The 27,522-nt window shown below is 40.2% G+C and overlaps 1 protein-coding gene across 7 annotated transcripts in view; it reads right to left on the bottom strand.

Annotated features, from left to right (window-relative positions):
- Positions 1 to 27,522, bottom strand: part of Tmem45a (transmembrane protein 45A) — a 74,124-nt gene that overhangs the window by 38,029 nt on the left and 8,573 nt on the right. For 3 of the 7 annotated variants that reach the window (XM_034514725.2, XM_076943027.1, XM_034514729.2), the window contains exon 2: positions 895 to 967. The exons of 2 other annotated variants lie outside the window; for them this stretch is intronic. In XM_034514725.2, coding sequence (XP_034370616.1) covers positions 895 to 909 — 15 coding nt within the window. In that variant the 5' untranslated portion in view covers positions 910 to 967. Of the gene's footprint in view, positions 1 to 894; positions 1,071 to 27,522 lie in introns of all 7 variants that reach the window. 2 more of the 7 variants (XM_076943025.1, XM_076943026.1) reach the window with 1 other exon arrangement.

Consider the following 27,522-nt stretch of genomic DNA (forward strand, 5'->3'; position numbering starts at 1 on the left):
TCCATCTCTCACTCCTCTCTTTCCTCTCTTTTCCTTCCTCCCTTGTGTTAATGTTAATTCTATGGTGCTTGCCTATTGATTCCTATCTTACTGTGTAACCTAATAAATTCAGTATAATGAGGTAGCCTTGCCTTGTTAACAAACCTTAGGATAAGGTCTCTAGTTTTGACTATTAAGTATGACTCACTATGGCATTACATGTACATTTGTTTGGGTAATTTTAATCTAGTTGAGGATGTTCCCTTTCTATACTTTGCCTTCAATTCATTTTCCACTGTGCACACACAGAAAGTAAAAATCTACAAAAGTAGTTTAGAGTCAGATGAGAGAAGATAGAACACATTGAACAGCATGGTAGGAACTGTAAGGTGATGGACTCAGTAAAGAAGGATCCAAAAGTTTAGTTTCTATTGAAAACATCCAAGAAGAGGATGTTTCTCCTCAAGGGCTTCTGTAACACATTCCAGAGACAACATAAGTCTCACTTTCAGTTAACCTTGCAAAGTGGCTCTGAATCCCTTGCATGTCCCAGTAAAGTTGTGGAAAGTTCATCAGCCTTGGAAATGTTACATTGACATGTGGCTTTCCCAAGTATGATTATGCTACTCACCATAAACACAGAAAAGAAAGCAACTATTTCTGGTTTGTGGTAGAGTCACAGACATTTAGTAACCCAAAACTAATTTACTTTAAAAATAAATTAATAAGAGCAATGAACTATCACTGACCACACCCAAATCACCAGTGTGGTGAACACTTGTTTGTATAAATGGAGGAACTGAATCTGCAGAGAGCTGTTGAAAACCTACAGGAACTTTCAGATGTCCTTGACACATCTAACGAGAACATCTTGAGATCTTTTCCCATAGGCTTGTCATTCTTGATGACTCTTACCTTCCCGCTTGGCATCTTCTGTTCTCGCACTATCTCTGTTCAATCTTCCACACCCAATTCTCAGAACCACAGCCTAAGAAACAAAAGCCAGAACAAACATGTTCTCTTCCTCCAGCTGATTTCCTTTAAAGCCCATTTATGGCTGCCTTGCTCCAGGGATGGATTTTGACATATTCCTGAGGGGAACAAAAAATTCATATTCCTCAGAAAAGTGTCTCTGGGGTTCTTTGAGGGACAGCTGTGTGGAAACTGGGGCATTTGTCTGTCTGCCTATCCACCTACACCTTCGTATCTTTGTCTACTTAGTCATGCTCGTTAAAAATATTCACTGTAAAACTTTACTGTGTCAGTACTAGTTCTAGTCATGACACGAGACGGACAAGCCACATCCTTATGGAGTAAGAAAGCAAATACAAATCAGAGAACACTAATACTTACAGTGAAGTCTTCAGTTTAACAGGGCCTGCACCACATGGGGTGTTGTCAGAGGAGTAGAATCTCATGTTCCTCCCTAGTCCTAACATTCCTCATCCTCATTTGAACCAGATCCTTGGATGATTCACATGCACACTAAAGACTGCAAAACATTAGTCTAGGATAGAACTTCTCAGTAGCCGCATTTATTAACGTTTCAAATTGGTTTGTTTTTCGTTGTGGCAGAGGGGTGCTCTCCTTCCTAATAAATTATAGTATGTTGGGAGGGAAAATACCAAAGTATTTTCTCAGGAGGAAAAAAAAAAAGCCACAAATTTGACTGTCGTTTATCATATTAAAGGAAGTTCAACCAAGGGTGGGTGTACCTATTATCAGAAATATAAAGTACATACTATCAAAATGAATTGAATAAACTAACACATTTGGAAGCATGTTTGTTCAATTCCAGTGAGAAATATTTCACCCAGAAATCTTTGTGATTTAATGGTACAACTAAGGATAAGGGTGAACCATCAGAACTAAATATACATCATATCAGTGTCTCATGAATGGCTTTCATTTCTGGCGATTACCTTTGCATTAGCTACAATCATATAAAGGTTCCTTTAAGCAATGTGCTATTGGGCACCCTGATGTAGGTCTATCCTCAAGCAACAAAAGCCAGGCATGAAGTTGGGGGCTTCATGTTTAAAACCAGTGAAAGAAATTAATAGAACCTATAAGGAAAAACTGAAGCCCATGTGGTGGTGTGGGCAATGTTTAGTTCTGGCTGGCACAGAGGCAGCTTGGAGATTCAAGTAAATAATGGACCTCTGAGTCTCTACATCAGGAAACTTGTTTCATTTATATTTTTCCACAAGTACTTTTTAAAAATATACCCATGTTAGAACATAGTAACTTCTGATTTTGACAAATGTCTATGACAAGGTAACAACGAAGATTATTCCCATTAGGGCTAACATAATGCAGGCAGCAAAACAGCACAGGCTGAGCTTGAGGAACTGGGACTTCGGCTCCCCTTTGAAGATATGAGCTGAACTTAGCTGTATGGAAGGATGGAGCCTATGGTGGGAGTTACAATTGTAAATAGGAAGAGGTCGGCCATCCAGCCCTGGCCCCCAGTGCTATAATTCATACGTCTTTCCCCCAAGCAGCAGTTGAGTTTACAGATGTTTGATACTTTATCTCAACAACCCAGCGCTAATCCTAGTAGAAGACAAGAAACCCAAGACTCCTGGATGCTTTCTACTAAAACAGTATAGCTTTCTATAGATGGTTTGACAGATTATAGCTCATTTTTACTGTTTTGTCCCTCTGAGAGTCAGAAATCTGGATGGGCCTCAAAGGCAGAGAGTTACAGGACTGGCTGGGCTAGGCTCCCTCTGAAGGCCCTAAGAAGAATCACTTTTCTTGCCTTTTCTCTTTCTTTGGAAACTTCCTGAATTCCTGCCCTGCTAGCCCCAGAGTAGCATCTTCCGGAATGCCTACACTTCAAGCCAGCTGAGTATTATCTTCAAACCTCTGCCCCTGATTCTGACCTCTATTCTCCACACATCTCATCCTCTAACTTCTGTCTTATGAGGATCTTGTGAGTACAATGGACCTATCGGGTATCAGGTGATCTCTTTAAGCTTTAATAACACCTACAAAATCCTGTCTCCCAAGCAGAGTAACCTACGCCTGGTTTTCAGAAATTAGGAGGACTCATCTTTGAAGGCCATTGTTCATTTTACTATAATGTCTTTAAGACTTGTCACAAGGATATGTGACATTCATAAAAATAAGCTACTTCAAAACTGGCAAGGGCTAGGAGAGAGAACAGGAAGAGAAGCTTCTGCAGATTTCTAGGTTTCAAATTATTTGAGGAGGGAACAGAAGATTGTCATCCGGTCCTCGACACAATCTGCCTGTTAAGGACCCTTGAAAGCTTCATTAAAAGCTACAATGATACATAACTATATTACATTGGATACCTATACAAAATACTCGAGAATGAAGCAAAATTACAATGTCAGGGTCTCAATCTCTACAAATTCTTTTCAATTAGGCTGGGTGGGCTCAGGACTGGTTGAAGCCCAAATTCTGGAATCAAAGACCATTCTCATAGAAAAACGGGTTCCAGCATTTTCACATGGCTTGGTACACATCATTTAACTTTGTCTTGTTTTCTCCTAAGTGATGATGTTAGCAAAATGACTTCACAGATCCAAAGATAAAGACTGAAGAAAGTAAAGTTCTTAGCTCACAGCAGGCCACAGCTGTTGTGAGCACCACTCTAACTTCAAACTCCTCCAACCTCTCCAGAGAGAAACCTAACCTTCCTCGGATGGGAAACCAGGGGATTGCCGTGACTACTAAGAAAAGGACTAGAGTGTGTTGAACCCAGCCTATCTTCAGAAGGACTCACCCCGTGTGATGGGGAAGGGAAAGTGTAGATTTGGGCACAGAGCTAGGGAGTTCCCCTCACACTGCAAATAATATCCGAAGGAAGAAGAAAACAGAGGCCTGTAGCTTTGAGTGGAAGAGTATGTGGGATGTGCAGTTGCTCTGATAGTGATCAAGGCTTGGCAGCAAGGGCAGTGATATTGAGCCACACTGCATGTGCAAATCATCAGGAAAGCCTGACAATCCTAAGTGTCTAGTCCCTGCTCTGAACCAAACAAATCTGGATCTCCGCGATAAACCCCAGAAATAAACCTCTTAGTTTTTTCTTTCCTTCCTTTTCCCTTTCTTCCTTCCTTCCTTCCTTCCTTCCTTGCTTGCTTCCTTCCTTCCTTCTTCCTTTTCTTCCTTTTTACTTTCACTTTCTGCCCTCTCACCCATCCTTTACTTATAATTTTCTGTTTTGAAGTCTCCAATACTCATCTACATTAAAGCCATCCAGGCCCCTTTATTATCATTGGAATGTAAGCACTTTTTTTCTTACCAACTGAAACACCATTTTAAAGTTGGAGACAGCTGTTTCACCCTTGTGAATATACTGTATGCTACTCATTCTCTCTCTCTCTCTCTCTCTCTCTCTCTCTCTCTCTCTCTCTCTCTCTCTCTCTCTCTGTGTGTGTGTGTGTGTGTGTGTGTGTGTGTGTGTGTGTGTGTGTGTTTTAATCTTTCCAAATGGTAACATACAGGTCTGGCCTAAAATTCTCTATTCACCAACTCTCATAAGCACAAAAGGAGATCCCCTCCTGTTCTATAGCTTGAGATGATGTAAGGGCAAGAAGGAAGCCCAAGGTCTCCTCCACTAACACAGGTCTTTTTACTGAGTTCCCTCCAGCACACACCATTGGACTCCACCAATTAACAAGGCAGTGGTCAGCTGATATATGTAGAAGCCAGAGAGGGAAAACAGCATTTCTCAAATATGTTGCATGCAGACTTCTTGCAAAGGGAATCAAATTCGACTTGGCATGTTGGCTTAAAGTAATATTATAAATCTTTTTTTTTCTTTTTAAAGACTTTCATTCTACATAAGGATGTGTACTTTCTTAAATAATGAAAATATTTGGTGACCTAGGAAAATAAAAGACATTTACTGACCAAAAGTAATCAACACAAATCAATTAAACTAGAACATATCAAATGTAATAGAAATAGTGCCTGTTAAAACAAACCACCTTCCAAGCATGCTTATGACATCATCATTGCTGATTCCATGCTATTATAACGGAATACCAGGGAGTGCATAAATTATAATTTAAAAAAACTTCACTTGGGTTTTGGGACTTGAGATCAGGATTTTCAGAGGCCAGGAGCAGTGTCTGTCCATGCCATCATGCTATGTTACAATATAAAAGAAAGGCAAGCAATTATCTGCAAGGCAGTGAGCACAGGGCAAGCATATGACAAGCTAATAATAACTAACCATGTCCATAGTATTGGCATTAATCTGTTCATGAGGGCATAATCTAACTATCTCTTAAAGTTTCTGCCTCTCTTACCAGGGCAATACATTATGGTAAGGGAACAGTCAACCCAAAGTAAATAATGATGACTACACTGACTATTCTTTTTCATTTTAAGTGTGTGTGTGTGTGTGTGTGTGTGTGTGTGTGTGTGTGTATTACGTGAAATAACTTTACCTAGTGTGGTTGTTTGAATAGGTTTGACCTCCATAGATTCATGTGTTTGAATGCTTGAACATAGGGAGTGGCACTATTTGGAGGTGTGGCCTTGTTAGAGGAAGTGTGTCCCTGTGTAGTTGGGCTTTGAGGCTTCCTATGCTCAGGTTCTGACCAGTGCAGAAGACAGTCTCCACCTGATTGCCCACATGAGACAGTCTCCTTCTGCTGTCTGCGGATCCCTGCACTCTGTTATGCTTTCCACCATGATATTAGACCAAACCTCTGAACCTGTAAGCCAGCCCCAATTAAATGGTTGCCTCTATAAGACTTGCCTTGGTCATGGTGTCTCTTCACAGCTATGGAAACCTTAACTAAGACATCCAGTTTTCTCTATTCAAACTAAAACATTCTGAAAGGTTATTTGGCATATGCCATCTCCTTTCTTCCTTAGCCTTGAGAATTAAAACAGGTTGTTTGCCACCATCATGATCCTAAATATAAACTAAAATTCCAATTCAGATTACTGGCTGAACTCCAAGAACACAGGAATGTCATCTACAAGCCATATATAGATATATACATTAGAGATAGATAGATAGATAGATAGATAGATAGATATAAATATAAAGATATATATATATGTACTAATGACATACCTAGGCATTTTAGAGATGGAAATGCTGAAGTATGGTATTATATTTAAAAACTGGAAGACATCCAACACAAAACACATACATAAACACAGCCCCAGACTCCAAAATTGTGCCTAAATAGTTAATAAGGGCAAAATACAGCTTATGGAATATATATCAATTAACAAATGAGAAAAATAATAAAATTTAAATTCTATAAATCCCAAATTAAATTAATAGATTTGGTCAATCCTAATGAAACCAAACATACAAATGAGGAACAATCCAACAAGATACACCTAAAATATACTTGTCAAAAACAAATCTGAATGTGACCGGATTATACATGTGATAACCAAGCTACAGGAAATCCAAGGTCAAAGGTGTATGTTCAATAATAGCATAGGAATGCAGTCATTGAAATCTAGATGATGCAATGTGCTACAAACAAACTGGGATCTTAATGACCAGCTGCTAATCTTGTTGCAAATCTTTTTAAGTAAAGACAGAAGCCATGATACAAGAGTCTCTATTGAGTTATAAATGTGAATTTAATGTGTGGTCTTTATTTGCATCCTAATTTACACAAAAATATGGTTATTAATTTTATTGAGATGATAATAATGTATACCTAATTTGTAAATTGTATTTTCATTGATGTACATTCATTGCACATGGTACTGGGTTTCATAAGGAGATTTTAATGCAAGTATGTACTGTACATTGGGTAAAGTTCTCTCTTCCCCTTCTTCACTCTTGCCCTCTCTGGTCAGTCTCTTTTGTTATCTTAGACAGTCTTGCTTCTACTTTCATCACACACACACACACACACACACACACACACACACACACACACACACTTGATTTTATGTGTCTCTATAAAATCTAATATACACAAATGAAAAATAAAGAATGATTTAATTCCCTTAATATAATAACCTCCAATTACATGCATTTTTTTTTACTGGAAACAACCTTGTTCTTTCTTAAAGGCTGAAAAAGTTCACATACAAACTCCCTTTTGTTTATTCATTCCTCTGTTGACACAGACTTACAGTAGTTCCCTAATTTAGCCACTGCGAAAAATGCCTCAGTATAGTTGGCTGGGAACCTGCTTCTCTGATCTACTAAGTCTTTCATGTAAGTCCCTTACAGTGGGTCATATGGTAGACCTGTTTTTCAGTTTTGAAAACTCTCCATGCTGATTTGCATACTGGCTAGGCTACTTTACATTCTTACCAGCATGGAGTAAGGGTTTTCTTTGGTCCACGTCTTCACCAGCATTTGTTATTGGCTTTATTAAGGACTGCCATTCAGAGCTGGGTGAGTTGAATTGTCATTGTGGTTTTGATTGGCCAATCTCTGAGAGGACTGATTTTGAAACTTTTCTCATATATTCATTAACCATCTGTACTTCATCATTGGAGAACTGTGTTTGTTTCATTCACCCATTGATTGGTTAGATCATTGATTTACTATCACTTAGTGTTCTGAGTTCTTTGTGTACTCTAGATGCTAGTCCTCTATCAGATATTGAGTTGGCCCAAATTTCTCTCTCACTTTGTAGGCCGTCTCTGCATAAAATTAATTTTCCTTTGGTTCTACAGAGGTATTTTTATTCTATAGGTCCCATTTCGCTTACTGTTGGCATTATTTCCTAAGTGACTATAGCTGTCTTCCCTACACCTATATTTTTAAGTATTTTCTCAGATGGTTTCAGAATTTCTGGCTTTACATTAATGTGCTTTAATCTATTTGGAGTTGATTATTGTACTGGGTGAAAGACAGATCTAGTTTTCTTTTATAGGTAGTTTAGGTATAATCAGTTCTTTCGACACAATTTGTTAAAGAGGCCATATTTCCTTCAATATATATACATATTTGTTATCTTTGCCCAAAAATTGGGTAGCTATAGCTCTATAGCTGCATATTTGATATATATACATATATATCAAATATATAAATATAGCTCTCTATATAAATATATACATATATACATATATACATCATATATACATCATACATACATCATACATACATATATACATATATACATCATATATACATCATATATACATACATACATATATACATATATACATACATACATACATATATACATATATACAACTCTATATTTATAGATATATAAATATAGCTCTATAGCTGTATATTATACTTCATTGATCTACACATCTGTTTTTATTTGAATATTGTATTGTTTCTGTCATTATGGCTACACAGTGTAACTTGAAACTTGTATAATGATATATCCTGTCCGATTCTTTTTGTTCAAGATTAATTTGGTTATTTGGAATATTTTGTACCTTCATAGGAATTATATTACTATTTCCCTGAAGACTGACATTGGGATTTCAATAAAGATCACATTGAATCTGTAGATTGCTTTTGGTAGAATGGTCATTTTTCAAAATACTAATTCTTCCAATCTACAAGCACCTGAATATTTCCATCTTCTAGTGTGTTACTCAATTTCTTTTTATATCTGTCTAAGTTTTTCTTTAAAACTGGGGAAGAATATAAGGGATGGAATAACAGGACACAGAGATCTGGGTTTTGAGCATAGGGTTTGATAATGAAATAGTAGTGGACTTTTCCTTTGCTCTTTATCTTCCACCCCCATCTACTCTTATCCCTCCACCTCCACAGCACCTGCACGGTTCTTCATCATAGTGTTTCTCAGGCACAGCATGTTGACATGACCTCCTGGATCCTCCATCTCTTCTCACTAGCCTAGAGTTTCTTGGTCATCTAAATAATCAAGCCGTCTTCACTCTAAATGTCTTACGAGTCAAACAATGCCAAGAATGTTAGCTAACAGCCTTGCAAGAGCACCAGCGCATTTCTCAGACTCCAGTGTTCTGTTCTCCCAGCTCTTGTTTCCTCTCAGTTTTGAGAGGCTTAAGCAAAACTCCCTTCTAATGTCTCCACACGTTGAGTCCAGATTGGTCACCATAACCAAGCATATGTCACAGAGGAGAGAAAAGTCCATCTAACAATCAGGAGCTTGGTTTTTAGTGTTTCCATTCCAAACTCCTAAGGAAGCCCTTTTGGTCCTTAGGATAGGACATTTGGTGGACATCATTTCTGTGGGTAGGTATGCCCTGTGGTGCAGAGCTCTAGTGTGAGGATTTGGTCACATTGGCTAGTTCTTTCTCTTTAGTGTTCTACACAATTTCTGGAAAATATCGTTTGATCTCATCACCTGAATTTTTTAATATGTGAGGATATTCCATTTATAGATTAAATAAATTGAGAAATGTAGCTTTACTTCGGAACTAGAGAGTAAACAAGTGAGAGAGAAAGAGAGAGAGAGAGAGAGAGAGAGAGAGAGAGAGAGAATAAGACAGAGACACACTCATAAACTCTAGTCTCCTTAAAATTCAAGTTCAAACAAGAAAAGATAAAGAATTTCAGAGCCTGCCACAGAGACTGCTTTGCCTCTACTTCAAACTGAGGCTTCTGATGAACAGGTGCTGTCTTCTGTCCTACATCCTCCCTGTCCTATTATCCCACATTTAAAGCCATGATTTGTACCCCCACCACCACTCTCCACTTTTGATTATCATCTCACACATTAGGTATGCAGGTTCATTAAAGTATCTTGAGGGCATTGGGAATGGACCAAGGGAACAATCAGTGACTGCTTTAGGAGTTGGGGTCAGGAAAAAGGCAAACTCCTGAGGCAATCCACCCTTAGAGCCTTTGACACTGATCTGAAATGTCCTAAGAGAATGAGTCAGTGCTCTGTGTAGACAGCTGTACGGGAAGTCACTCCTGCTGGTTAGCACTTGTTCCCACTATGGACACCTAAAGGCAGAGCAATAGTGTTTAGCAATAGCAACAGCAAGGAAAGCACAGGACTCCAGGTTGGGGATTTAGCTAGGTGGTAGAATGCTTGTCTAGCAAGCACAGGGGCCCTGAATTTTATCCCCAGCACCAATGAAAAATCATAAAATACAGGCTACTCAATGAAATTTCTATTTCAGATATTTCATGCATTTTTAGCCTAAGTATGTCCAACATATTTTATATATGATTCAATATTCCACTCTCACTAAGCAGGCTACATATTTCTCTAGAAACTCAGAAGGGATTTGTAAATTATAATAGCTCAGGGTGACTTCTCAAGCAATACCCAGTGTCTCTTTCTCAGTATCCCAAGTTGACTTGACTATGACTACTGGATATTTTAACATGTCTATTTAAATGACCCCATTTTAATGAATCATACCCAGGCTATTTCTTACCACTAACTAACCTTTTTTTTTTTGCCTCACTCATACTTTGTGATGCTTTGGCTGAAATGTTGTTGGTACCATCAGGTAAGATGGATATCATTGGGCCAAGGTTCCATTGCCAAAGGCAACATGAATTGGGAATATGTCTTTTTCATCAACTATTAAACACTAAAAGTGTGTCCCTGAGTTGTGGGGTGGGATTAGATAGGATCCAAGACATCGTCCGATGTTCAAACCTCCTTATAATATATATTAAGGCTGACATTGTTGGTTACTAATGTCCCGCCATGCATCCAAAAATCTTCAGAATTGTTGGCACTCTGGCATCAAAGCCATTAAATCATTGTTCTTTCCTGGATCAAAATCAGTAGAATAAGGTCCAGCTTCTTAAACTGCGCATCACAATGTCATATGAAGAAATGGAATGGAACACAAAGATTGTGACAAACTCGTTAAGAGTAAAGGGTTTTGAATGCCCATTGAGCTGCTGACTTGTCATTTAAAAAAAAGTTAAATTAAATTTAACTTGGGATTAGGCAGAGTTTCCAACAATTAACGAAATGGTCCTAAACACACTTATGCCATTTTATACTATATATTTAGACAGAGTGACATTCTCAGCATTTGAGAACTATCAAACCAAAATATTGATTCACTTTAAAAACAGTGAAGTTATTCAGTATTCTGCATTATTAAATATTTAGGCAAGACATGATTCTTTTTATTTGTATTTAATGTGTATGGGTGTTTTGTTTGCATGCACGTCTATGCACCACATGCACTCACTACCCATGGAGACCAGAAAAGGGCATCATATTCCCTGAAACTGGAGCTATAGATGGTTGTTAGCTACAAAGTCAATACAGGGAACTGAATCAGTGTCCACTGAAAAAGCAGCTACTACTCTTAACAACTGAGTACTCTCTCCAGACCCCAAGATGTAATTGTAAAAATAAACAAGCATATCCACTTCATTAGTCTACAAATTTAAGTTCAAGTTTTGTGAATATATACTTGTGTTCACGAGCACATGTACAAGTGTTTTTGTGTTGGGTCATTTTGTGTGCAAAGAGCCAAAGTTCATGTTGTATATTTTGCCTCAGTTTTTTATCACCTTATTTTTTAAAACAGGATTTCTTACTGAACCTGAAAATCACTAATTTGGAGAGACTGACTGGCCAGCAAGACCCAGGGTTCCTCTTGTGTCTACCTTCCTAGCGTTGATATATAGATTCATACAACCAGATCTTTCTACTACATGGGGACTGGAGATAAAAATCCAGTTCTCATGTGACAAAGATGATATCTACTGAGCCATCATCCCAGCCCTCCTGTCTATTTTAATATGTGAGACAATTATATGTCCACCAAAGAATTGTTTTAAAATAAATGTCGTGATATTTAACAATAAATGCTAGAGATGCACATCTATTTCATAAGCCTGTGCCCTGTCCAGCAGGACAGTGAACAGGGTCTGGGGAGATCACCTGAAAAAGAGAATGGGGGAACAGGCGAACGCAAAGAACAAGCGGCTTGTCTATAGTCTGATCAAACCGCTGATTTTTACTCTTTCACACAGGGGTTATAAACACATAAAGGCAGGATGTGGGAGCAGGAAGGACACAGGAGTGTAGGTCTTCAGGGGGAGTACAGATATCTTACAGAACAGGGTATCGGCTGGGTGAAGGTTCAGGGAACAGGTCACTATGACTCTGCTTATGAATCACATAAGTCCTTATCTAAGTTGGTACTATCCACCAAGGCCACCTATCTACAAGGTCTAAGACTATCCAGGCTGGTAAATTTCCACCAAAACTGCCTATTTACAATATCTTATAGCTATCTGTTTCAGTGTTTTTCCACAGAGACCAAGACTTTGTGTTAGCAGGCTGACTTAGGCCTATTGCTATTTTTAGGCCTTCACTGTATAAGCAAGGCTGCACCACTCAAGCCTGCATGCCTGGAATCATTAAAACATTTCTTGGACATCAAAGCAATCATACATGGAAAATTTGAGGAAGTCTTGGTATAACAGAATGGAGTCTTGGGGCTCAGAGTAAGGAGGGCAGACATAAAAGGTATGGTAGTAAGTACTGTGAATTGACTCTTCCTTTCAACCAATCTAAAACCTATGGATGGAAAAATGTTGTGGTCTACATATTAAATGTCTAGCACAGTGTCAAGAATTTCACAATGGTCTCTAGCTAGTGGAGCTTATTGGAGCAGGTAGGCCACTGGGAGCACGCTTTTGAAGGTTATCCCTACTCCCTAGTCATCCCCTTACTCTTTCTTCTTCTTGTCTTCCAGGAGACGAAAAACAGATGTTGCTGACAGGGACATAGAACCTCTGCTAAATAAAAGAGTAGTCAAAGAGTGGAACCAGTCCAAAGGAGCCATGCTGGTGCATTTTGACATCTCATCAAAAATAGATGATATGTGATTTTTTTAAAAATACATTTTTGATCAAAAACACAGAGAAAAAGTATTCTGCTCACATTAACTCCTTTTCTGGTGTAACTTCAAAGTTATCAATGGTGAATGAAGCTCTCCCCAACCCTTGGCCCACGGTCTCCATTTACATTACTTAAGAGTCCATGGATTGGTGTGACCAGTCTATTGCAGTCTAAAACTAGTAGATGCAGGGAGGGGCTCAGGCACAAATGCAAAACTCCAGCACTTTGGCCAGGTTCTTCTTTGTAACTTTTACATTTAGTTTAGATCACACTGTAGCATCTAAGAGAATGTTCTGTAAATCTAAGAGAATTTGTCTGGTAATTCTGGAACCTGAGCAAACATAATTCATTCATCCAAGAGAAGGAAGTGTCCTCAGCTTTTGAGGACAGGGAAGATGCCAACATGTCTGATCCAGAGGTTAATACAGGACAGAGACCATCCTGTCTAGAAGAACTTGAGTTATTGCTTCTTCTAATAATGGATTCGATGAAAGAGCCCCAACTCGCACCCTCTCTCCATCCAGTGAGGAAAGACTAGCTGATATTGACACCAAAAACCTGTGCCAGTTTTAACAAGGCCAACTCAATAATCTGTTTCTCTCTGTGAGGGAGCTTATGAAGTCTAACAAGGGACACCTGGAGAGAAGTGAAGGTGTGACTAGAAACCCAGGTTCTCATGTCCCCAACTTACAGGCAATACTCACAGTTCTTTATTGTCTGAAATGAAGCCAAAAAGTAAAAAGATCAGAGGCAAGTGACCAGCCAATAGACCAGCTTTGCTGAGTGTAGAACAGCAGGATAGATATAGCTGAGCCAGAACTACAACAGTGGCCACAGTTAAACAAAGATCCAGTGAAGCCTCTCAACTGACTCCCTAGGGTATACTGTGGACACCACGCAGGACCAAGGTGTTGACGTAGATAGTCTCCGGAAGTTGTACAGCTCCAAGGCAACCACAATGCAGTGTCCTTATCCAGTGTTTTTGGCAAGCAGCATGAACGTAGGACAGTTGGACCACAGCTCAATCTGTAATAACTGGTAGCAATGTGACCGAAATCTAGAGGCCCCAGATGCAGCTTTATTCATTAATATATATGCACTTTGCCACTGATGTAAACATAAGGCATGGATAAAGACTCACCATGAAGCAAGAACTGGTTAAATATTTCATGTACCGTGTCTCATGGATCTGCTCAATTTTGAAGGGTTCAATCCATGCCTCGGTATTAAAAGCTAGAGAAATTAAAGGTTGGGAAAAATAAATAACAGCAAAAAAGGTTCTCGTGGCTTGTTTAGTAATGGAGATGGTATCTGAATTTGTCTGGTAATTCTGGAACCTGAACAAACATAATTCAGTCATCCAAGAGAAGGAAGTGTCCTCAGCTTTTGAGGACAGGGAAGATGCCAACATGTCTGATCCAGAGGTTAATACAGGACAGGGACCATCCTGTCTAGAAGTTAAGCTTTCTTGTCTGCTGCGCCTCAGCTAAGGAGACTAGCTGTAGGCCATGCTTCTCTAACTCTGAGAAAAGAGGGGCAAACATGAATGTGGAATAAGTAGTTCCTTGCAGCACACTGAGCCTCTGCCAAGAAGGTGCTAGAAACAGCTGTGGAGAAAGCAAAGTATGTGCTTCAGTGGTATTTCAGCAAGACTGAAATGACAGTCACACCCGGAATATATGAAGGGGAGAAAGAAGCTGCAGATGAAGAAAGCAAGTGTTTATTGCAGACGCTCATTTCTGAGGAGTCTGAGTCATACCTGTGTGGTAAGAAGAAATGAAGAGAGTAGCACACGTGCTGTCTACTGATCACTTTAAAAGAAGAACACACTGTTCTGAGGAATTTGTACCACTCAGGTTGTGCTCCATGGTCAATCTGCATGAGAAGAAAGGGGAAAGTGGCCAGTCCACATTCCACCCCTGCCACACACACACACACACACACACACACACACACACACACACACACAATGTCCTTACATCCTGCCTTTCTTCTCACCAGAGCACAAGTTCCTAATAGTCAGGGAGCCTTCCTTGTGTGGACCTGTCAGCACACTGAGTTTTTCCATTGCCAAAGGGCAAGTGTTGGACTAATCACACAATAAATAAATGCAATAAAATTAAATTCCCGGTACCATGTTCATAACCTATAAGCTCCACAAAGTCATTTTAACTTTTTCCATTGAATGCTCAGCTATGCTGGCTGCCAACGGAGTGGAATGTAAGTCATGCAGTAATATTAAATTCTCAGAAGCCAAGTGAATTTCAGCTTACAAAAACACCGCATTCAATTTAGTTATATTCTTATTTTGTCATTTAAACATGTGACCCACAAAAATAATTGCTAATACAGCAGTTACCATTCCATTTTTCCCTGTAGTATCTGTTTCCACAATTCTATAGAAAATAAGATCGCAAAGTGGGAATAAGTGTAAAAGGAAGACTTGGTCGTTTATGAGAACATCAGTCTAGGAGGAAAGAGGAGCTCACCAGAGAGCAACTGAAGGTCTCCTTAGGAACCAGCCACACCTGGCTTTCTTTAGAAAGACCTTCAAAAACTGAAAAAGGTCCTGTGAAGGCCTGATGCTCCATCATAGGGAAATGCTAGGGTAGTGGGGTGGGGGTGGGCATGTGGGATGGGGTGGGGGGTTTCAGAGAGGAAACTGGGAAAGGGGGGATAATATTTGAAATGTAAATAAACAAAATAACCAAAAAAACTAAAAAAAAACAAAAATCGGTGCCACCTATCCTAGGGGAGCAACGCCCTGGAAATAGTGATTTGTAAGCAAAGCAGAGGGAGTTTTACACTCAGTCTCCACTTAAACATCTCACACTTCCCATGTTTAGTAGCTGCATGTGGATAATGGCCACTGAAATATTTCAGATATCAAGTGAATACAATAAATAAACAAGTGAGATAGAGAAGGAAAGGGAGGAAGAATAGTTGTAGGGAAGGAACAAGAAACATCTGCTGAGGAGATACTGATAGCAGCCTTAGTTTTAATCTCAGTTTCCCATCAACCTCGACAGTGAGTTATTAGTCCCACCTTTATCTGTAAAGACACTTGTTCGAAGATGTTATGCAACTTCACACGTCATTGGAGTGAAAGAAGCAGAATGTACACTGCAATATTCTCTTCCCTGTCACCTGCATTCACAGAAGCCATTCACGAGTTTACTGAAAACAACTGCAACCCTATGTATGACAACCAGGTGACACATCCCAGGTCTCCTGAAGATACATGTTTGAATGCCACAGATAACTCCTCCCTTCACAAACTATGGTCTGGTCATTATAATGTGGACATGTCCTCCACTTCCTCAGTAGCCCTCATCCCATTTTCTGCTCTCAACTTACTAAGAACAAACTAAAGGATCCACCTGTAGCTCCCTAAACAAGCCGAGCTCGGACACCCCTTCCTGAATCTAGTTAGCAGCCCTTCTCGCCCTCACCCAAGTAACACATGCCCTATACAACTCAGCCCCATAAGGCAAAGGCAGAAGAAGAGAATGGGAAGGTAAGAGGAAGAGGAGATAAGGGGAATTGTGTCATAATCAAGAATTGTGTCATGTAAGAACCTTCTCTGATCCTCCTTCAATGATGAAAGTCTCCCTTTTCTGTATTCTCAAGGCACCACCCTTTATTTGTAGATTCTCTTTAACTGGACTATAAACCTCTAGAACCAAGAAGCTATGTCCCTGATCTTTGTATCCTCAAGAATGAAAGTTGTCTACTAAGTAAATTAATGAATGCATGAACTATGAGTGTGTCCATGACTCCATTTTAAAGGTAAGAGTCACTCCATTGTACTGCAGTGTCCAAAGGATTAAAAGAAGACAGGAATATCTCTGTCCTACTCAGAAACATCATCCAGATGTGCATTACAGCACTGTGAAGAGTCACCCCATTGTATTGAGGTGTTCAAAGAACAAAAAGAAAACAGGAGTATCTGCATACTACTCAGAACTGACGTCCAGATGTACGTCACATCACTATGAACAGAGCGTGTCAACGGAGCACCTTAAAGCACTCCAGAAGAAACATATCCTAAGTTACTAAGAACATTGAAAAGCTGAAAGCCTAGGAATATGTGAAAGTCATGTGAAGCATGATCATAGTGTGGTAGAGGAGGAGGAAGCAATGCTAATTACAGTGTTGTCTGAGAGCTGAGTGCTGGTGTGTGTCCCAGAGAAAGTTGAGGACATGTAGTGTTGTAGCCTCTGCTCCTCCCCTCCACCAGAGGACCATTGTTAGGCATCTCTAAGAATTAGATATCACAAATGGAACTTAATTCTTCCTTATTCCTAACATCCTAGGCAGAACTATTCACTCCCTAGAGTTAGTAGGAAGGTTGTTTTTGAGTGGTATTCATAGTAGTGCCTTAAACTGTCTGTGTTACATCCATGTATAACCGTTGCTTCGGAACACTGACTTGCTCTCAGTGAGGAGAGTTGTACCAGAGGCCAGTCTAAATCCCCTTTCCTAAGCCTCAGCAACAACTGGGTGAGGGCAATAGAGAGCCAAGGGGTCTAGTCAACAGTCTTAATGTTTATCATATTAAAAACCGAAGTCATTTCTTTTTATAGCTAATACCACATCCATGTATTCTATCACAGAGAGCTAGAAGTGGGCTGGAGAGATGGCTCAGTGGTTAAGAGGACTTGTTGTTGTTTCAGAGGTCCCAGGTTCAGTTCCCAGCACCTACATGGCATCTTATAACTACTTTAGTTCCAAAGAATCTGACAGCCTCTTCTGGCCTCTTTGAATAATACCTGCACATGTGTAGTATAAGATAAATAAATAAATAAATATTTTTAAAGGAGTTAGAATCTGGAAGCACTGAAATAAGACTCTAAGAGATGAATGGGCCACACCATGGAGTTAGGACTTTTAAAATATATCTCTATTCAGGGTGGAGCATGAAGGTATATGAGAGAGGCACCAAGAATAGCCTGTTCCTCTGTAACATGAAACTAAAGTCAAGATCATATCTGCCTGTAGACGTGTGTAGGCATGGGAGAGGGCTAGAATTACATTTCAGACAGAACCTGCTGAAATCCAGGCTTGGATAACATCCTGGTACAAGAAACAAGTGTGTTCTAGTATCTACCACTTACCATGGTTGCTGAGCCAAAAAAAAATTCCATTTAGGAGAGGTAAGGGTTGAAGAGAGACTCCCAGTAAGAGAGAAAGCTGTTAGTCAGCTCCATAGCAAAAAGGTTGACATCTTGCTGGCTTATTGCCACTATAGATAGAAAGACCTGTGGTCTATAGAGCAAGCTAATGTTAAAGACGTTTACTCTATCTTCTTGTGAACTCTCAGGGGGCTGAAGCTTAGAACTGTTTTGAAAAGGGTCCTGTAGTTGGACCCTGTTTGGGTTGCAGGAAGACAAGGCAGTAATCTCCTTTTAGGATCACATGGATATTACACTTCATCACCTGAAGATGGAGCTGCTCAACAATGTCTTGGCTCTAGGGAGTGACTCTTAAAGAGAGTTCTATAACATTGGGGTGTGGACCTTAATGCTGTGGGAGGGAGTGATACTGCCCTCTAGGATTGGCAAGTCAATGAACCTGCCCTTCAGCTCTGGGGTATGACTACTTACTTACAAGTAGAATTCTCCCCTGGGATGGAAGGCAGTGGACTCAGCAATCACTGCCCCAACCCTTTCAACATAGAATTCTATGGTTCTTTTGCCCTTAACTGCCTTCAGGATGACCAGGGACTAGCTCTGGCATAATTCCACACCATGAAACTTAATAAAAACATACACACATAACATACATACATACATACATACATACATACGCAGACATACATAAGATGGTCGCCAATCTAGATCAGGTATAGCTCACATTCAGTGCTAACTTCTACCCTGAAACTCAGTTAAGAGAAATTTCAAGTTCGTTTCATTTACAAATCACTCCTGCTTGACACTTGGTAGGTACTTTGCTGAAATGGGCAGTCCTCATCACCTCCACCGCTACCACTCTAGTGCACAGAGCATAATTACAGTCATCTCTGAGGCAGTTTCAATTGATAATGCCCTCAGAGGCTCATATATTAGTTACTGGGCTGCTAGTTGGTAGAACAGTTTTGGGAAGGATTAGAAGGTATGGTGACCTTGCTGGAGGAGGTGTTCTACCAGGAGTGGGCTCTGAGGTTTACAAAGCCCACAAAGGGCCAAGTCTCTCTCACTGTGCATTAGACAAAAGCCCTAAGCCAGTATTCTAGCACCATGCCTGCTGCCTGCTGCCTGCTGCCTGCTGCCTGCTGCCTGCTGCCTGCTGCCTGCTGCCTGCTGCCTGCTGCCTGCTGCCTGCTGCCTGCTGCCTGCTGCCTGCTGCCTGCTGCCTGCTGCCTGCTGCCTGCTGCCTGCTGCCTGCTGCCTGCTGCCTGCTGCCTGCTGCCTGCTGCCTGATACCTGATGCCTGATGCCTGATGCCTGATGCCTGATGCCTGATGCCTGATGCCTTTCTCCCACCATATTTATCACCTTCCGAAATTGGAAATTGGAAGCAAGTCCTCAATTATCCAAAGGACTTCCTTTATAAGTTGCCCCGATCATTATGTCTCTTCGCAGCAGTGAAACAGTAACTAAGACAATCTCCCAGCTGGACTCAACTTTGCCTCTGACCTTGTCAGACTATTTTTAACACAAGTGTAATTCTGTAGATATGCAAGTCAAGCCCAAGTCCACACCAGGACACCCTCTCCATGACCCACACAAACCAGGTCATCACCTCTTCAAGAGCCCATAGTCAGAGTCTCTTTCCCACCAGCCACACTGCCTTCCTGCTTCTTTTAAAGTATGCTAGGCTTAACTTTTCATTAGGGAATTGGCACACACGACTCCTCCTGCTTGAAAAGCTCTTCCCTCTAAAGCTATGTTCAAATGTAATCATTTCACATCAGCATATTTTTAAAATTGCTTTAATTCCTCATCTCCATTTTTACTTTATTTTCTCTCTAGTAATTGTCTTTTAATATACTGCATAATTTACTAAGTCATTATGTTATTATATTCCACACCCTTTTTTTTATAAGAAACAATGCCCTATAAATCCTGTTTTATGAATGAAGGATTTCATTTATATTCTTCCTCATTGCCAGATTCTTAGTTCTCAGAATTGGGGGAACAGAATAGTTCCATAGGAAATCCTTGGTACATAGATGGATGAAGGATAATGAAGACAGATGGATGGATGGATGATGGATGGATGGATGGATGGATGCATGGATAGATGGATGCATGGATGAAATGATAGTTGATTGAAAATGTAGGTAGAAAACTTCAGTGGATGGAAGGATTTTTAGTTCAATTTTAAAATCCATTACAGTCCCAGAGGGTAAAACATCACAGAAATCAAATGAAATAAAATTCAGCATTAAAAACCTTTAATCTTTTCTCTGCTTGACTGATAGCAATGGCAAAATCTAGCATAAAATATAGGGTCCTTCTATAGATTTATTAGAACTGGGTAGTTTAAGCTTTGCCTCCATCCTCTACAACACACAATAAGCCAACTAAGGAAACACTTGTGATTTTAAGAGTCAAATTTAACAGACCAGGGCCTTAAGGCTAGAGAATGGAGCTGAAAATGAGTTAGCAGACTCCCAAGGGCGCTAGATTCCACTGTGACACTACCATAAAACAGACAGCACAACTGCTTTTTGCTTACATTACCTCCAAAGATGCCTGTCACCCTGAGAAGCTGATATCACACCACTTTACAAATAAAGGAACTGAAGTTCAGAGGTTAGGTTACCTGCACAAGGTCTCAAATGCACAGTAAAGTCTGCCTTCAGACTATGTTTATGTGAATCAACATTCTTAGTCTGAACATTACCTAATGAAGAGCTACTTAAGATATAGTCCATCAACTGTTGGCTGTCAGTCTGCTGCTTCTATGTCAATGAACCTTGACTAGTGGAACAAAATATACAAAGGCTCGAAGATCTCTAGCGAGAGACCTACTCCATGGTAGTCAAACCCTCTGATAGCTAGCTTCTTCTCCCTTGACCCCATACTTGCAAATGGAACCCTATTCCTTCTGAATTCCCTGCCTCATTCAATTTCCAAAATAGTGGATAAGAAGCATTGCAAAAAATCACTGCCAATCACATCTGGCTCAGTACCAAAGTGACCCTAAAATAGAGGCTGATGATTAGGATGGCACCTCCCCTTTATAAAACAAAAAGGGAGAAATGTGGAGACAGAAAACAGTGCAACTGGGGGAGCCAGTCCGGAGCAAGAGCGAGGAGTGAGAGATGTATCCAAACTCTGAAAATCTCATCCTGAGACTGGCAGAAATAGGACTGTTTTCTTCCTTGCTCTGGGCCTGTGCATCCCAGGACACGTAGCCATATGACCCCCACATCTGCCACCCTTGAGATAGTCACATAGCCTGATGGCCAGATTACAGGTTAAACTTCCTCCCTTCCTACAAGGACTTGTCCAGCAAGCACCCAGAATTCTTCTTCATGCAAATGAAGCATTCCGGCACTTCAGTCCCAGCCAATAATGTACACTCACTCCAAAACCCCCTACCTAGTCCCCTAGGTTTATATAGCTTTTGTTACCCCCCAATAAAGGAGAGCTGTTTCACTGAAAACCATCTTAGGAGAAGCTATTTCTCCCAAACTCTTCTATATGTAACCCACCACACTCAGATAAGCTTCATTCCTTCCTGTCTGTCCCATACACAATGGATACCCCGAGGGCAGAAGCAAACCCAGGCCAGCAACAGTCTGCATCCACCTGCTAAGATATTTATCTGGCTTGGTGTACGGAAACTAAGCACCTCTGACAGATTCGAGATTGATAAGAATTGGACAGTTGAAAGTCAAGGTTTTGTTTTGAAGTTAGTGCTAAGTTTCTGGAGTTAAAAAAAAAGATAGGCTAATACTTCTCAGCTTATAGTCACAGTCATACACACACATACACACTTACAAACGCATACTCCCTACACTCTCATACATACATACTCAAACATGCATATTTTTTCAAGCACATAATTTGCTGGGGACAGCATACAATGACAAGAATTGTCTAGAGTAGGCCTGGATGGAGACATCTCAGAAGCCTGCAGTAGCTCTTTGTAAAGAGGATGGTGTCTGGGACCCTAAGAAAGCCGGAGACACTGCCCTCCAGGGGACCTGACATCTGAAATAAGGGACTGCTTGCAGTAGGCTGGGATGGAGACTTCTCAGTAGTCTGAGGCAGCTCTTTGTAAAAAAAAAAAAAAAAAAAAAAAAAAAAAAAAAAAAAAAAAAAAAAAAAAAAACAGTTGTTCCCATTTCTCCTCAACCTTAGCCCTGGACAACGGCTGTATAGATTTCATTTGAGCATGACTGTTTTTCAGTTGACTGTGGTGTACATAATTATTCTATTATATCTGGCTTTCTTATTTCTTTCTCCTGTCCTGGTAAATTTTGTGAAACTAGATGTTCTTTGATGTAATGATTCTTAAACAATTGAGGCACGGGGCACAGCACAGCACAGTCCTAATGACCCAGGTTCATGCTTTGTGTTCTCATCTTGGAAGCAATGTAATAACTGCACAATGGTAGTTCCAGATTAATGCGTGACTTGTAAAGAAAGTTTGAAGAGATTATTAGAAAATGAAATACAGCCAACACTGGGACCCCAAGAAAGGAAAAATCTATCAAAGTTATGAAATAAGTTTTGCATAACATTTAAGAGTGGTTCCTATAAGGAAATATAGAATACATAAAATCTTATACTAGTAAAACTAAGTCAAAACACTGGGACTCTTAGGAGAGTCACTGTGTGTAATGTACAGAAGTAGAAAGCTAGTGGAACTACTGAGTTAAGGGTTAATTTAATTCTTTCTGGCCACTGCCTGGCAGCTTTGCACATGTCACTTATCATTAGAGCGTCACAGGAAAATGCAAGGAGCTGACCTCGGAGCTCTGAGCTCTGAAGTATCATAAGTTAAAAGTTAAAGTTTAAATAATGATAAGTTTGCAATTATTATTATTTTGGCCACAGGCCTGGGAATAGGGAAGCTTGAAACTTTGGGTAACAATTGTAATTCTTAATTCTTTTTGTGACATGATTTTTCTTTTGAATTTGATTTGGCAATGATTATATGATGTCTTTTTTTCTACCTGCTTTTAGAGTATCAGTAAAAGACTGGGGGGAGAGAAAGGTGGAGAAGTATGTGAGGTGAATGTGGTGAGAGAGAGGGTGAGTGAGAGAGTGAATGAGAAGGCAAATGAAAGACATGTAGAGAGAGAGCGAGCAAGTGAGAGAGCATTAGAAGAACTGTGAAGAGTGAGTGAAGAGAGAATGTGAGGTGTGTACGGAGAGTGTGTGAGTGAAAGGAGAGTGCATGTGGTGTATGTGAGATGCGTGTGAAGAGTGTGTGAGAGAATGAGAGGGGAATGCACAGGAGTGTGTAGGAGTGTGGGAGTTCAAGAAAAGCTCACAGGAGAAAAGCAGAATGCGCAGGAGAATGCAGAATGTGCAGCCTTAAGCTGTGAGCGAACGAACGAGTGAGAAAGAAATAAAGCAGAGAGTGAGAGAAGAGAGAAACTTTAAGCCTTGAAACATTGCCTGTCAGCTTGTACAGGGGAAAAAAGTAGTCTGTGTATATTTATTATGCGCCTTCCAGATATCCCTGTTTCCGGTTGAGAACTCCAATCCTGTGTTGAGGCGACCCTGACAATAATTCATATGCACACACATTCACACACATCCATTCATACACATTTTTGTGTAGAGCAAAACCAACTAATAAGAAAAGTTTAAAATTAGTAACTTTGACTTTTGCCCAAGTCCCTGTGGACAGCCCGGGTCTTGTATTTTGATGCTAATTCCGCTTTCCAGGGAGGGGCTGCAGATGAGGAGTGAGTCAGTACACAGGTGACTTCTTGTGAACCTTCTGCCCACCTTAATTTGTAAAATAAAGCCTAGAGCCAGTGATTGGGCAGTAGAGGAAGTGGAGTGAAGAGGGTTTGGGAGAGAGAGGAAGTGGTAGGAGGACGACCAGAGGAGAAGGAGGTGAAAGGACCGGAGGAGAAGAACGTGGCCTGGAAAAAACACAAGTTAGAAGGGATCTCATAGCTGGGGGATAGAGTAGTGTAGTGGTAAATCTGCCCAATCTAGGCGTGCAGTTTGTATCCATAATTATTGAGTTGTGTTTTCTTTGACTGGTCCTATTTGGGTTGAAGATTTACCGCAACAAGTCCCCAATGTTGAAGTGCTGCCCAGTAGGTACAGCCTAGAAGATGCCACTCACCATCCCAAAAGACTTCTGTTTCATTAGCATCCGCCTTGCAGCAACCCCTCTCCTAATTCCCTCTCTTCCCTCTCACAACTTCTCTGTGGACATTTTACTTGTTAGCTGTCTCCACCAGGACTCTGACAAAAGCCTGGCCCACAGCACTCTGTAATTAATGTCATCAGACACACAAATCTGGTTGTCAGTCCGTTTGTGAAGCATCCAGTTTGTCCATCAGAAAGTGAGATTGAATCAGTAAACGGCTGCTTCTTCCATCACTGAATAATAACTATGTTCATTTGGTTTTACGCTCATCAAATTTGTCTTCCGATTCTGTGACACTGTTGAACCAGCCCACTGGTTCAAGTACCTGGTACTTGAACTCAGTACTTGGTACTGAGTACTCAGTACCAGGTACTGAGCATGTCAACATAAAAGTATGAGGCTCCCACGAGGATGCTACCCACCTCCAGGTTTGCTTCTCTCACCTGGACCAACCTACCAAGCTGACCACCTCACATTCATCTCAACCCAAGGAAGAGGATAAGTACCTCAGACTACAGCCTCTACCTGAACTACACGTATAAAGATTTGATGATGATTTTAGCATTTGGATCTACAAATAAGACAAGATTATTGGTGTGCATATGGAATACATCTATACATGGGAAAAGGTCTTATCATGAAAAAATTTTATAAAGTGAATGATTTATGTGTGTGAATGTAAATATTTCCTCTCTCTCTCTCTCTCTCTCTCTCTCTCTCTCTCTCTCTCTCTCTGTGTGTGTGTGTGTATGTGTGTGTGTGTGCGTGTGTGTGTGTATGTGTGTGTGTAAAGGTCAGAAGATCACCCTGGAACTAGAAGCAAGGCACATTGTTAACAACTGAATAACTCCATAAGACACTCTAAATGAACATGCAATTTATGCTAGAAGAAGAAACAGACTCCAAAAACACATTAAGGAAGGGAAATTAATTCAGCAAAGACAAATGAGTGGGCAGCAGTTCATATGATCACAGAAGAAACTGCTTCCACCCCTTCTCCCTAAATTCTTCTCAGCTCACCTATAGTAAGGAAGCTGTGTGGGACTGGAAAGAATAGATGTTTGCAAATGACATCTGTTAAGTAACGCATGGAACATAACTGAAATTATGCCAAATGGTGAAGGAAAAACATCATCTTTTAGCCAGTGATAGATCTCTCAAACTTGCCCTTGCAGGCCTTACCACATTCCTTTTGAATTATATTCCATAGCCAAGTCTGTCAATAAGTCTCATGATTTAACATCACTAGTAATTGGTAAGCAACTGAAATACAGTTGTAAAGCAGTTCAGCCTAAGAGCTGACACTTCCATGTTTACAGTGGGGTTGCAGTGGGTACCCTTCTCAGTGACTGAATTCCATGTATGAATCAAGGGCATCTCAAAATCAAATTATTCCTTACTTGACCTCCTTCCATCCCTAACTTTTCAAAATCTACATTACTTAAGAAATTTAGAGGGGGAATCCTCTTAATTTCAGGTAAACTAAGGAAGTCTTTCTAGAGTGGTGTATACATTCTCCCTTATAGCCAGCACACCATTCATACAAGTGAGGAAGGCCATCAGGCAGAGTCTCTTCAGAATTTTGTGACTGGAATTTTGTGAATTTTGTGAATATAGGAATAAGACCTGCAGGAAGTCGCTGACAGACAGTCACAGGTTTGGGAAATGGAGAATATAGGAGAAAGAAACCAGTGGATTAAAAAAATAAGACTGGGGATGTGGTGGTTAAGAAAGATTGTACGAGGGACTGGTGTGATGCCTCAGCAGTTAAGAGCACTGACTACTCTTCCAGAGGTCATGAGTTCAAATCCCAGCAACCACATGGTGGCTCACAACCATCCATGATGAGATCTGATGCCCTCTGATGGGGTGTCTGAAGACAGCTACAGTATACTTATATAAAATAAATAAATAAACAAACAAACCAAAATAAAAAGATTATGTCCTACCTATGGATTTTGAGTCTTACTTTCACTGTCCATTATTCAGAAAATATGTAGTTGGATAATAGCTTAGTTTAGCTTGCTGTAATCCAATGGGAAGGTATCACATCCGGGAAATATTTTTGCTTAAACAATAACAGATATCAAAGAGGAACTACTCCTCAGGAGCCAAAGCAAATATCCACACAGACGGTGGTCTGGCAGTCTCTGGCTTGTTATATACAAAATGTGATACTGAAGTCAATTATTTGACTTAACCAGTTCTGGAAATATTCCTCCAGAATGACTAGGCATAGTGATGTTTTGTGTTAAACACAACTGATTTACTGTTGTGAAGTGCCAGGAGTAGATTTTTTTAATTTTTATAAATATTTTTCAGCTCTGGGATAAGGCTAAGTGACTGGAGATAGTTGGATTCTTGGGGAAGATGCAACTTTATGATTTGTTGTCATGCACAGCAGAACTGAGACTGGTACCAGCAATTCCCCACTACCCAAGAAGATTCCAAATGGCTCAACTCCATGGACTCATGGATTAGGGGCTTTCTAGTATGACCAGGGTGGGCAACATCTCTGGCCTTCTATGAGTGCCAAACTTTCTCCTCAATCCCTTTGATGTTGTTATCACTAGGTGATTAACACTAACTAGTATATAATGAAAAGTGATTTATTCCTCACAGGCCAGAAGCACAAGGTAAGGAGGTAAGAGTCATGCTTCCTCATAATGATCAGAGAACAATGCCTTATAAACAGACAGCAGCATAGCTCGTGCAACCTCTTCCTCTCCTTATGAAGCCATTAATGCCATTAAGAGGCCTGCTCTTAATCCCAATTACTAATTCCTAATTCACCTAATCCCAATTACTTTCTTACAGGACCCACTGCCATATTAGCATATAAAACTGGGAATTAAGTTTCCACAATTTGACTTTGTACAGGATACATTTACACCTACAACCCTCAATCCTGGCATATCTTTAGTTTCCTCCAAAGCCTTTGCTCACTGGTGTGATGCTGATTCCTCCCAGGGAATGGCTCTAAGGCCCCTCTTTCTCTCTAAAGCTCTCTCTACTTCAAATGCTCTGTTCTAAATCTAGTCACCTTCATTCTCCCTCAAGTTCTTCTCACCAATGTTTAGCTTAAGAAGTCTGAACTCTACCTACTCTGAGACTCTTCTCCCTTAGACAATCTCTCCAGCTGAAGACCTGGAGCAGGGAGGATTCACATCTCTTTTGCTTCTGGTTTATGAATTTTCTTCAGTGCTTCATGACCAGGGTCATAGAAACCACTGACATACTTTTAGTTATATCAAACCAAAGACAAATCTAACTGTGTTACTTATCTATAATACAGAAAAACACTTTAAACCTCAGCCCATTTTTCAAGAATACAAATATTACATAGCAGGGATACTCCTTTAACCATCTTTAAAGAAAGACCCTCGAATCACCTACCTCAGAGTCATCTAGAATTTGACAAAAAAAAAAGCACAGTGATATATCTCACTTAATGTTAATATTAAATATAAATTTCTCAAAACTAAAACAT

Source organism: Arvicanthis niloticus, chromosome 12 (genome assembly GCF_011762505.2).
Source record: "Arvicanthis niloticus isolate mArvNil1 chromosome 12, mArvNil1.pat.X, whole genome shotgun sequence".
NCBI classification, from domain to species: Eukaryota; Metazoa; Chordata; class Mammalia; order Rodentia; family Muridae; genus Arvicanthis; species Arvicanthis niloticus.